The following is a 12,575-nucleotide window of genomic DNA, read 5'->3' on the forward strand; positions in this document are numbered from 1 at the left end:
TCCAAATTATACAAACGTGTGAATTATACAAAATAAAAAAGTTGAGCCGCGTAATTATAGCTAGAAGTAGGTCGCGAATTGTAATCAAGGCAAACTATAGCTATGTTAAGTAATTAACTAGTATATGTTTAATTATACGCGGAATTTTTCCATAGTTATATAATAATCCCTTTAGTTGTTTATTTTTTACTATAATAACTTTATGAGTAAATTGATTTAACTTGAGTGACTTCATTAATACTGAATAAAGTGAATGAGTAATTCATTATATCATTTTTGCCAAGGAGGAAAATAAACATGGAATTTCTATTTTACACTACAGAATAGATCACATAATGTTAAAGCTAGATGAACCCATTTAGACATTACCTCATAAAGGCCAGAAATTCATTTGTTTCAATATAAATCAATCAGGCCATGTATCAATACTTTTGGGCTACTACAACTCGCAATCGTTGTATTCATGTCGAATCCTCTAAAAATATACACTATTTTAGGATCTGACATATGCTCAACATTTGTTAATATCTTTACGTGATTAATAATTCATCTATTCATTAATTCAACTCATTTTAGTTTGTGCATATTCAAAACAACATTAACACCCTTAACTATTCATACCTAACCCAAAAGAGCCCAAAGCACCATTTTACTCTAAAATTTGAGTAGGACTGTAAGTAACTCCAATAAGCCCAAGTTCCCATTGTTGCATATTTTTCTCAACAAAATATTAATTCAGAAAATATAAAGAATCAAATATACACTAGGAATAACAGGTTGATGACACGCAAGAGTACTTATCGACAGAGTTGTATTGACACCTCGATGTCTACTCATCACATTAGGGTTGACACTGTATCAAAAATAATCTTTAGCAACAATTAATTAATGACAATAGTTTGATTACTGCTAAATATGTATTTTTGGCAATTAACATTCTTTCTAAATATTCCAAAAGCCTATAGCGACATTGGATCGAATGACAATTAACTAATGTCAGTAAAGACTTTAGCGCTCTTTATTAATGTACCTATTCATTACCGCTCAAAATTGTTTTTGTTATTGTGCAAAGAAAGTCTCAAGAAATTCGTTGTTCGCTGATTCAAGAGACAATTCGATCGGTTCCTATATATATATCGTTGGTGTTGAAGGGAGAATTTTGAGTAGCCATCCCCAATATGAGAGTTAAGACATTTAAACTTTACTATTAGATTCACATCAATTTTTTAAAAAAGAGAAAATATTTTGGTACCTACAATTTTAAGAAAAAGTCAGTTGTGTTATATATCACTACTGCAAAAACATGGACATGAAGTGGCTGTAGTTTAGTGGTGAGAATTCCACGTTGTGGCCGTGGAGACCTGGGCTCGAATCCCAGCAGCCACACTTAATAATTTTTTGAAATATTTCTTTTATTTCAGTTGAGTTGAAAATATTTCTCAGAATAATTTCTTGGTTGTTCCAATATACAATTTTTTATTTGCTATAACAAAATGTTATTATTGAGAAGATATAATCTTCTATCTATATATAATAGGAGAGGAAAAAGTGTCACATGTCAGCACCACAAAAAACACATTTTAATTAATTAGAATTAATTAAATGGAAATCATTTTAAAAATTATGGTGATGTAACTGTAAAATTGTTTTTAATTAATACACATAATTTTATAATATTAAAAAAATTAACTTCAATACGGTTAACTTCTTTTCCCACAGATTTATTTAATGAACATTTAATATAAATATATAATTGTTGTAAATCATTTTGGTGGTTAAATGGATGACCATAACTCCTTGGTTAATTTCCCTCCTTTATGAGTAGTAATGTTGTTGATAATGTGGTCAAATGGATGACCATAACTCCTAGGTTAATTTCATCCTTTATTGGTAGTAATTCTCAAGGTTTATGTAATGTTTATGACACCTTTTGGTATTCCTCAATGTAATCCTATAAATAGTGGTGTTGAGAATAATGTTGAAGACACTTGAAAGAAAGAATGTTAGTTTATATTGTTCCTCTTGTCTTATAGTCTTCTTCTCTTCCTCTTTATATTGTTCTTTTGTCCTTAAGTTTTACAACACGTTATCAGCACGAAACTCTAATATCATTTCGATTTTTCCAAGTGAAGCTTCTGGTATGTATTCATATACTTAATTCTCATTATTAATCACTCTAATATAATATACTACATATTATGAAATGATTAGGTGTTAAACAGTGTGTGTATATTTTTGGTAGTTAAACAATGGAAATATATAAGTCCAAAAAGTTTATGTTATTTTAAATTAGTTAAATTTTAATTTTGTCTAGAAATTTTTCTAGAAATTATTTAAGTTATATGTTAGGCAGAATGTTCATTTAAATTGCTCGGAAGTTTGATACTAACACATTAAGTTACTAAATGATGTTACTTTATACAATAACATGTGTCATGTTATTATCATTGAAAAAAAAAGTTTTGTTAATTACTTGTGTACTCACTATTTATTTTAGTCTAATTTAATTATTTTCTATGATAGTTTTATCATGTCGAACTTATCAAAGCTTGAGTTCGTGGCACTTGACATTTCTGGAAATAATTACTTGTCATGGGTACTCGACACTGAAATTCACCTTGACGCTAAAGGTCTTGGTGCCACTATTACCAATGGTAATACAACGTCGAGTCAGGACAAAGCAAAGGCAATGATTTTCCTTCGTCATCATCTGGATGAAGGATTGAAGGTTGAATACCTTACGGTGAAAGATCCACTTGAATTGTGGACTGGTTTGAAGGAAAGGTATGACCACCTTAAGGCAACGGTATTGCCAAGGGCTCGTTATGAATGGATTCACTTGCGGTTACAAGATTTTAAAACTATATGTGAATATAATTCTATTGTATACAAAATTACTTCCCAATTAAAATTATGTGGGGAAGATATAAAAGATGAGGACATGTTGGAAAAGACTCTCACAACTTTTCATGCCTCAAATTTGGTATTACAGCAGCAATACCGTGAAAGGGGATTCAAAAAGTATTCTGAGTTGATCTCATGCCTTCTTGTGGCTGAGCAACATAATACTCTTTTATTGAAAAATCATGAGGCCCGTCCCACGGGAACTGCTCCGTTACCGGAAGCAAATGAGGTTGAAGCACATGGTCAGTCTGATAGAAGACAAAATAAAAATCAAGGCCAAAATAATGTGCGTGGACGTGGCAATGGCAGGGGACGATATAATAATCGTCGTGGTGGTGGTCGCCACAAAAGGGAGAACAATATGGGTTCTCAAAGCAATCCTTCAAGAGGCAATTGTCATCGTTGTGGCTTGAAAGGGCATTGGAAGAATGAATGCCGAGCAACTGAGCATTTTGTTAGGCTTTATCAAGATTCCTTGAAAAGAAAAGGAAATAAAAATGGTGCATCTTCTTCTAATGCTAGGGTGGAGTCACACTTGACTTATAAAAATGATGCCGAGGCAGGGCCTTCACAAAAATATGATGACAATATTGAAGCAAATTTGGCTTTAAAAGATGATGATTTTGGTGACCTTGATGATATTACTCATTTGGAAGTTGAAGACTTCTTTGGAGATCAAAATTAATGTTTGATCATTTGATTGGGGAAAATAATTATGTTGTTTTATTTATGTGTTTTTTATTGTTATGTTTTTCCTTATGTTGTTTTTATATTCAGAAAAAAAAGTACTTTTATTTTCTTGCAAAGTTGTTGATTTTTCATATTTCTTATGATGTACTTTTATTTTATGAAGATAAATAAAATTCCCCAATCTTCAATTGGTTCAAGATGAGTAATGGAGATATGTATCTTCTTGATAGTGCTACAACTCACACTATTTTAAGAGAAAAGAAATATGTCTCTACTTTGATTGTGAAAAAGGCTTATGTTAATACAATATCTGGTAGTGCAAAATTAATTGAGGGCTCTGGAAGAGCGGCCTTACTACTACCTAGGGGAACGATATTAACTATTGAAAATGCATTGTACTGTAGTAAGTCTCAAAAAAACTTATTAAGTTTCAAGGTTATTCGCCAAAGTGGCTATCATGTTGAGACTGCCAATGAAGGAAAGGTTGAATACCTTTATATTACTACAATAAAATTAGGGCAAAAATATGTGCATGAAAAATTACCCGCATTTTCTTCTGGATTGTACCATACAAGTATTAGTATGGTTGAATCACATGCCATAGTAAACAAAGGGCTTTCTAATTCTAATGATTTTATCATTTGGCATGACCGGTTGGGCCATCCCGGTTATAATATGATGCGCAAAATTATTGAGAATTCATATGGGCATACTTTGAAGAATCAGAAAATTCTTCATTCAAAGAAATTCTCTTGTGCTGCTTGTTCTCAAGGAAAATTGGTTATTAAACCATCAGCAGCTAAGGTTGGGATTGAAACCCCTGCATTTTTGGAACGTATACATGGTGATATATGTGGGCCAATTCACCCTCCATGTGGGCCATTTAAATATTATATGGTCTTGATAGATGCATCTACAAGATGGTCACATGTGTGCTTATTATCAACTCGCAATATGGCTTTTGCGAGGTTGTTGGCTCAAATAATAAGATTAAGAACATAATTTCCAGATTATGCAATAAAGACAATTCGTCTTGATAATGCTGGTGAGTTTACATCGCAGGCCTTTAATGATTATTGTTTGTCCACTGGAATAACAATTGAACATCCAGTTGCTCATGTTCACACTCAAAATGGTCTAGCGGAGTCTTTGATTAAGCGTCTCCAATTGATAGCTAGACCATTGTTAATGAGGACAAAGTTGTCTGTTTCAATATGGGGACATGCTATTTTGCATGCAGCAGCATTGGTGCGCATAAGACCAACTAGTTATCATGAATTCTCTCCATTACAGTTGGTTTTTGGTCATGAGCCAAATATTTTCCATCTTAGAATTTTTGGGTGCTCGGTATACGTTCCAATTGCCCCATCGCTACGCACAAAGATGGGTCCCCAAAGAAGGTTGGGAGTGTATGTTGGGTATGAATCTCCTTCTATTATCAAATATTTGGAACCTATGATAGGAGATATATTTACGGCAAGGTTTGCTGATTGTCATTTTGATGAATCAGTATACCCAACATTAGGGGGAGAACATAAACAGTTGGAAAAAGAGATAGATTGGAATTCATTATCTCTATCTCATTTGGATCCTCGAACAAATCAATGTGAGCAAGAGATTAAAAAGATGATTTATTTGCAAAATGTTGCAAATCAATTGCCAGATGCATTTACTAACCTTCCAAGGGTTACTAAATCTTATATTCCAGCTGCAAATGCTCTAGTTCGAGTTGATGTCCCGATAGGACAAATTGTTAAAGCAAATGAGTCTAAATCACGTTTAAAACGTGGTAGGCCAATTGGTTCAAAAGATAAAAATCCTCGAAAAAGAAAAGGAACAAATGATCATGAAGATCATACCATAGAGGAAATTGCTCAAGAAGAGCCCCGAGACATAACAAATGATAAGACCACAAAGAAGGTTCAAATAACTGAAAATAATGAGAATGAAGAAATCTCAATAAGTTATGTCTCGACGAGAAAAATGTGGAATCGAAATAGTATTGTGGTGGACAATATTTTTGCTTATAATGTTGTTGTTGAAATAATGCAACATGGTGAGGATTTTGAACCAAAATCTGTCAATGAATGTAGACAGAGAAATGATTGGCCAAAATGGAAGGAAGCAATTCAAGCGGAATTGACTTCACTTGAAAAACGTGAAGTTTTTGGACCAATAGTCCAAACACCTGAAGGTGTCAAGCCAGTGGGGTACAAATGGGTTTTTGTGCGAAAACGAAATGAAAAAGGTGAAGTCGTCAGATATAAAGCACGACTTGTGGCACAAAGTTTTTCGCAAAGGCCTGGCATTGATTATGTGGAGACATATTCTCCAGTGGTGGATGCAATTACCTTCAGGTATCTAATAAATCTGGCAGTTCATGAAAAGCTTGAAATGCGTCTAATGGATGTTGTCACAGCCTATTTATATGGCTCATTGGACCACGATATTTTCATGAAAGTTCCTGAAGCATACAATGTGCCTGACGCATATAAAAATTCACAAGAAAATTGTTCGATAAGGCTTCAAAAATCCTTATATGGATTGAAACAATCAGGGCGAATGTGGTACAATCGTCTTAGCCAATATTTGCTAAAGGAAGGGTACAGAAATGACCCTATTTGTCCTTGTGTTTTTATAAAAAGGTCTGGATCTGATTTTGTTATAATAGTTGTATATGTTGATGATTTAAATATCATTGGCACTCCTAAAGAGCTTTCAAAAGCCGTTGAGTGTTTAACAAAAGAATTTGAAATGAAAGATCTTGGTAAGACAAAATTTTGTCTTGGCCTACAGATTGAGCATTTGAAAAATGGAATATTTGTTCATCAATCAACATACACAGAAAAGGTTTTAAAGCGATTTTACATGGATAAATCACATCCATTGAGTACCCCGATGGTTGTGAGATCGCTTGACATATATAAAGATCCATTTCGACCTCAAGAAAATGATGAAGAGCTTTTTGGCAATGAAACTCCATATCTTAGTGCCATTGGGGCTCTTATGTATCTTGCTAATAATACTCGACCAGATATTTGTTTTGCAGTAAGTTTATTGGCAAGATTCAGCTCGTCTCCAACAAAGAGACATTGGAATGGAGTCAAACATATATTAAGATATCTTCAGGGAACCATTGATATGGGATTATTTTATTCTAATAAATCCAAGTCAGAAATGATTGGTTATGCAGATGCTGGATATTTGTCTGATCCACATAAAGTTCGATCTCAGACAGGCTATTTATTTACATATGGAGGCACAGCTATATCTTGGCGTTCAATGAAGCAAACATTAGCTGCTACTTCTTCAAATCATGCCGAAATAATAGCCATCTATGAAGCGAGTCGGGAATGTGTTTGGTTGAGATCGATGACTCAACATATTCAAGAAATGTGTGGTTTTTCTATGGAAAAAGATATTCCAACTACATTATATGAAGACAATGTTGCATGTATAGCTCAACTGAAGGGAGGATATATTAAAGGAGATAGAACAAAACACATTTCACCAAAATTCTTTTTCACTCATGATCTTGAGAAAAAAGGTGAAATAAATGTTCAACAAATTCGCTCAGTTGATAATTTAGCGGATCTTTTCACTAAAGCATTACCAACCTCAACATTTGAAAAGTTGGTATTCAAGATTGGAATGCGTCGTCTCCAAGAAGTTAAATGATGTTCGCAACAGGGGGAGTAAACTACGCGCTGCACTCTTTTTCCCTTGACCTAGGTTTTATCCCAATGGGTTTTCCTAGCAAGGTTTTTAACGAGGCAGCAAACAAAGCGTATTACAAGATATGTGTACTCTTTTGTCTTTCACTAAGATTTATTTTTTTCCCACAGGATTTTTTTCTTAGTAAGGTTTTAACGAGGCATATTATCTATCAATGGTCATCCAAGGGGGAGTGTTGTAAATCATTTTGGTGGTTAAATGGATGACCATAACTCCTTGGTTAATTTCCCTCCTTTATGAGTAGTAATGTTGTTGATAATGTGGTCAAATGGATGACCATAACTCCTAGGTTAATTTCATCCTTTATTGGTAGTAATTCTCAAGGTTTAATGTAATGTTTATGACACCTTTTGGTATTCCTCAATGTAATCCTATAAATAGTGGTATTGAGAATAATGTTGAAGACACTTGAAAGAAAGAATGTTAGTTTATATTGTTCCTCTTGTCTTATAGTCTTCTTCTCTTCCTCTTTATATTGTTCTTTTGTCCTTAAGTTTTACAACAATAATAACTACTTCTTAAATTTTGACAATTGATACTCATACAACAATATATTTCTTTAATTTAAAAATCTCTTTGCAAAAAAATAAAGATATCTATCGCTCTATATATTTGTCTCTCTATATTTAATTTCAAAATAATCTTTGGAAAATTTATATCTATATCCAAAGCAATATCAATTAATTTTTAAAATGACTTTAAAGCCGTTTTTACAATTATATCAAAAATAATTTTAAAACAATTTTAAAATATAGAGTGATGTAACTGTAAATTTGTATTTAAATTAAATTGAATATAAAATAAGCGATTATATATAAAACTACTTTTCAAAAGAAAAATTATAACTCTCTTTTTATAGCAACAAAATATTTCAAAAGAACATTTTTTTCTTCTTTTTTCTTTTTTATGAAAAATATCCTATTTTTAATGCTAAGTAATTTAACTATATTTTCACATTTTCTCCTTATTTAAAAAGAGTCACCAACACAAAAATACAATAATTAATATTAAAAAAAATATTAATCAAAAAGCATAATTTGAAAACCGATTGGCAAGAAATTAATTAAAAACAGTGGATCTTCATAGGGAAAATGGAATGGTTTTGTTCCCTTTTTAAAATTTAAATCCCTATCACATGCCTTATTTAATAATATAAAGAAAACGTTTTCAGTCATAAAAAAAATAAAAAAATACTAAAAATTTTGTTTTTTTTTTTTAAAAAAAAGCAGAACCCACGTTCTTTATAAATAGAAAGAAAGTTCAAGCGGCCATGACAAAATACTAAATAATTAATTTAAAATTTAAATTTCAAATTTCAAATGATAACTAACCTTATCTCTAAGAAACAGTTAAACTTCATAAGTCATATCTGTGAAAAAATATTACTCTTAACTACATTATCATCCACATCTTCTTAAACCAACTCTTCAAAATATAAATTCAAAAATGTGCAACAAAAATCACATTAAAAAATAAATTGATTGCACTTGAGATCATAAAAGAAAATTGAAAGGGAGTGTGGTAGTGTATGGTATGTATGTATGCCTTATTTCTTAATTGTATGCCCTCTTTCTTAATTATTTTATGTGAAATTGTTTGATTATAATTGAAGGGGAAGGACCACCATCCTCTCCAGTGCAACGAGGAAGAAGAAGAAACTAACAATAAAGAAATAGAAGAATTCTGAAGAATTTTATGATAGTGGATCATGTACGTCATTTTTAAATATTTTTGGTACATAAATTACTGCTATGATAATTGTTTTGTTAATTTAATACTTTGCATGACATCTAATATTTTATTTTTTCATAGTTTAGCCTTTCTCTATTCATTTTTATGCTAAATTAAAATGGTGTTTTTTTAAGTGATTTATTAGATTATTAGATGCACAATTACCATTTAAATTTAGTTGGCGTTCCTTATTTATGTTGTTTTCATATTCTTTTAACGATTCAATAAGTGTTTCATTTTGCAAGAATAAAATTACTATTAATATTAATATAAATAATGATGATGACGAAGAAGAACAAAATCAATATGTATATTGACGGAGAAGATAAAAGACTTGAGTTGATTCGGAAATGAAGATATCGTCATAACTTAGGTAATTATTGATATAAATTTTACTTTTTTATTTTTTTTTAAAAAGTTGTACTTTCCTCATTCTCCATCCTTCGTTGATAATAAAATTTATGCTAAAAAGTTAGTAAATTTTAATCATAAAAGCTAATGTGTTGTATTCACTCTCTAATTTGGATGAGATTATATTTCATAAAGTAATTGAAATTACATTTGTTGAATTTAAATAATGAAAGAATTTTGATTAATGAAATAAAATTATAATAAGAATTCCGTATAATTTTGAAAGTAAGAAGTTATATATTTATCTACATAATATTAGAAGATGAGTAATGGAGAAGGACAGTGATTTTTTTATTTTTTAAAAGAACACATGACAAGTGGTTAACACAATAACAACATATATGAACAAGAAAATGAAAAAAATATAAATACATAATTTCAATGTAAAAGTATAAACATTTAAATTTGAGATAAGAAAGTATTTTGAAATATAAAAAAAAATCATACTATATGGATAAACTCATGTGTAATTGAAATCGTACTATAATGTTTAATCAATAAAAAAACGCTCAAAAAACATATTTGAAATAAAAATAAAATTCAAAATCATTACGTGGATATTTCAATTTTCAAGGTAAAACTCAAATTTTTATATGCAAGAGAATTATTTCATAATCACAATTTAGTAATGACGTTATTTGAACTATAAATAAAATAAAAAATAAAAAAGTTAGTAAAAGTATCACGAAAGAAAAAGAATCAAATAAAAAAGAGGATTATAATGTATAAAGAAAGCATGCAATATATAATATCATGTAACTTAATTATTAATAGATAAAGTTAGGAATAAACAAAATTATATAATGAAAGAATTTCTAGCAACACAAAAAAAAAATCAACTAAATTTTCATATAGGAATTTTTTTTAAATTATTTGAATATAATCTCAAATTCTATATTGACAATAAAGTGGAATGATATTTTAGCAATTTATCACATATTATATAAAAACAGTTCGGTAGATTTTTAATAAGCAGAAATATTGAAAAAAAAGAATATCTTTTTTTTTTATATATTTTGGATGCAAATTAATATAACCTTATTTCTATTACATGTAAAATTCTATACGAGGAAAATTAATTGAACAATAGAACAATATTTACAAAAAGAGTATTAATTAGGGATAATATGAAAATTGTACAATGAATTCGCTTAAACCTAAAGTAACATAATAATTTAATACAGAAATTTGTTATTAATAATTTTTACAATAAAGATTGTAGAACATATAATTTTGTTTGTACTAAGAACACTTCGCATAAATCATATTAATTCTTTGTCGTTATCTTCTTTAAAAGTGTAATTTTTTAATGATTTGATTTTTAAGTAAAATAAATGCGCATCGCGCGGGCACGTATACTAGTATAACATAATATGAAAGATACAAAGGTTTATATGTGTGTGTAGACAAGGAGGGGGTAGGGCGGGGGGGGGGGGGTGTGCAAATGCGTATCTAAGATTTTGAGATGATGAGTGCACTATTATGAAAAAGTAGATTTAAGATATAACTTTGATCGGTTTAATATTTGAGTTCTTATTACCGAAACCCATTAAAATTTTAAAATTATAGGTCCAAAATTATTTTTTATCTATCCAAACCACTTAGAGATGTGCTATCCAATTTTAGTAAGGAAAATAAAACAAGATAGACAATAAAGATTCAAATTTCTAACCTCACTTAGAGAAGTGCACCCAATTATCATCACATGGCATTATATGATACTTCGAGTGTGGATTTACACATCTATATTTAAATATTTTAAAAAATATATATAACACTTCTATATATGATTTCGGGAGGGGAGCATGAATTCACGTGAACCCATGATCCCCTCCTAAATACGCCAAGATTCACGTGAACTCAGTGATCCCCTCCTGAATACACCCCGGAGTAGGGGATTATGTGTAAAGTGTTTTCTAAGAATCTCATATTAGGTGCCAACGAGCTTTGATATACAATAATTAAAATCTCTCCATAAAGAAGTTGTTTATTTTGGTTTTTTTTTTTTTTTTTTAACTATAACAAAATATTGTTGTAGAGAATATATATATATACATCGATTTCAAAAAAGACATAGTTATTATCGTAAATATTATTATATAGAATGATTGTGATAAAAAAAGTCTGATCGTATATCGTATGATATTAAATATAAGATGACATAGATATTATTTCAAATATTTGAAGAAAGAAATTCGAATATGGGTTTGTTTTACAATACCATTATTTTAACTTCAAATTTAAAATGGAGAATACCGTAAGTTTGAAAAACTGATTTGAGGAATTTTCGTGTGAAATAATAGCGCCTCCATTTACAAATTTTCAAAAAAATAAATATAAAATTGAGTAAAAATCATGTTCAAACGCAAATGATAAGTACTTTTTTTAGTTTCAACTTGAAGTACTCTTTCATTTTTTTTCCAACTTCAATCAAATCATGTCCAAAAGAATTGCAATGTAATATAGGCTGTGTTGGTATGAATGAATATGTTTTCTATGAAAAATATTTTCTTAAAAAATAATTAAATTTCTTACTTATTTAATTTTCTAGTGTTCAGTAAATATTATTCCTGAAACATTTATAAGTAACTAGCAAAACACTATTGTGGGGTGTGATGGAGTGGGGAGTGAGGTTGGGGTGGAGGCAGTAGACAATAAACTTAAAATATAACTTATAAAGTATTTTTTTTTAAAAATATTTTCCTTCATATCAAATGCACTTATACTATAAAAATTCTTCTACCCGAACAATGGAGTTACCTTTGTACGATCGAAGTTAATTGATACTCTTTCGCTCGATAATTATCTATGTAGAAGTGAACTTTCTATGTGTATATTGTATATTGAGTTCTCTTGAATTCTTGATATACATGTTTACTTCATTATATATATATATATATATATATATATATATATAATTTTACTTTTTAATAAAAAATCTAATTCTGTGTTTCTATTTTTTTAGTAACATATATAACTTAAATCTTTTTGAGAATTTCATGTGCACAAGAACTAAATTTCCTTATCACTATTTTTGCCAATCCACATGTGACATGTGTATAAAAGTTGAATAAATAATTGACATATGCAATGATGGTCACTTT

General features: G+C 29.8%; 2 protein-coding genes and 1 non-coding gene across 3 annotated transcripts in view; all 3 read left to right on the forward strand.

The window, feature by feature from the left end:
* Window positions 1-12,575, forward strand: part of LOC125818561 (histone H4) — a 400,968-nt gene that overhangs the window by 137,246 nt on the left and 251,147 nt on the right. The window lies entirely within an intron of this gene.
* On the forward strand, window positions 1,315-1,386 carry TRNAH-GUG (transfer RNA histidin (anticodon GUG)). The gene has a single exon. It is a non-coding gene; the product is annotated as a tRNA-His (tRNA).
* Window positions 2,531-3,589, forward strand: LOC125818947 (uncharacterized). The gene has a single exon (XM_049498458.1). It carries the CDS (start codon window positions 2,531-2,533, stop codon window positions 3,587-3,589), a length of 1,059 nt encoding a protein of 352 aa, XP_049354415.1.

This window comes from Solanum verrucosum, unplaced genomic scaffold (assembly GCF_900185275.1).
Source record: "Solanum verrucosum unplaced genomic scaffold, falcon-dt-bn FXZP01000252.1, whole genome shotgun sequence".
Lineage (NCBI taxonomy): Eukaryota > Viridiplantae > Streptophyta > Magnoliopsida > Solanales > Solanaceae > Solanum > Solanum verrucosum.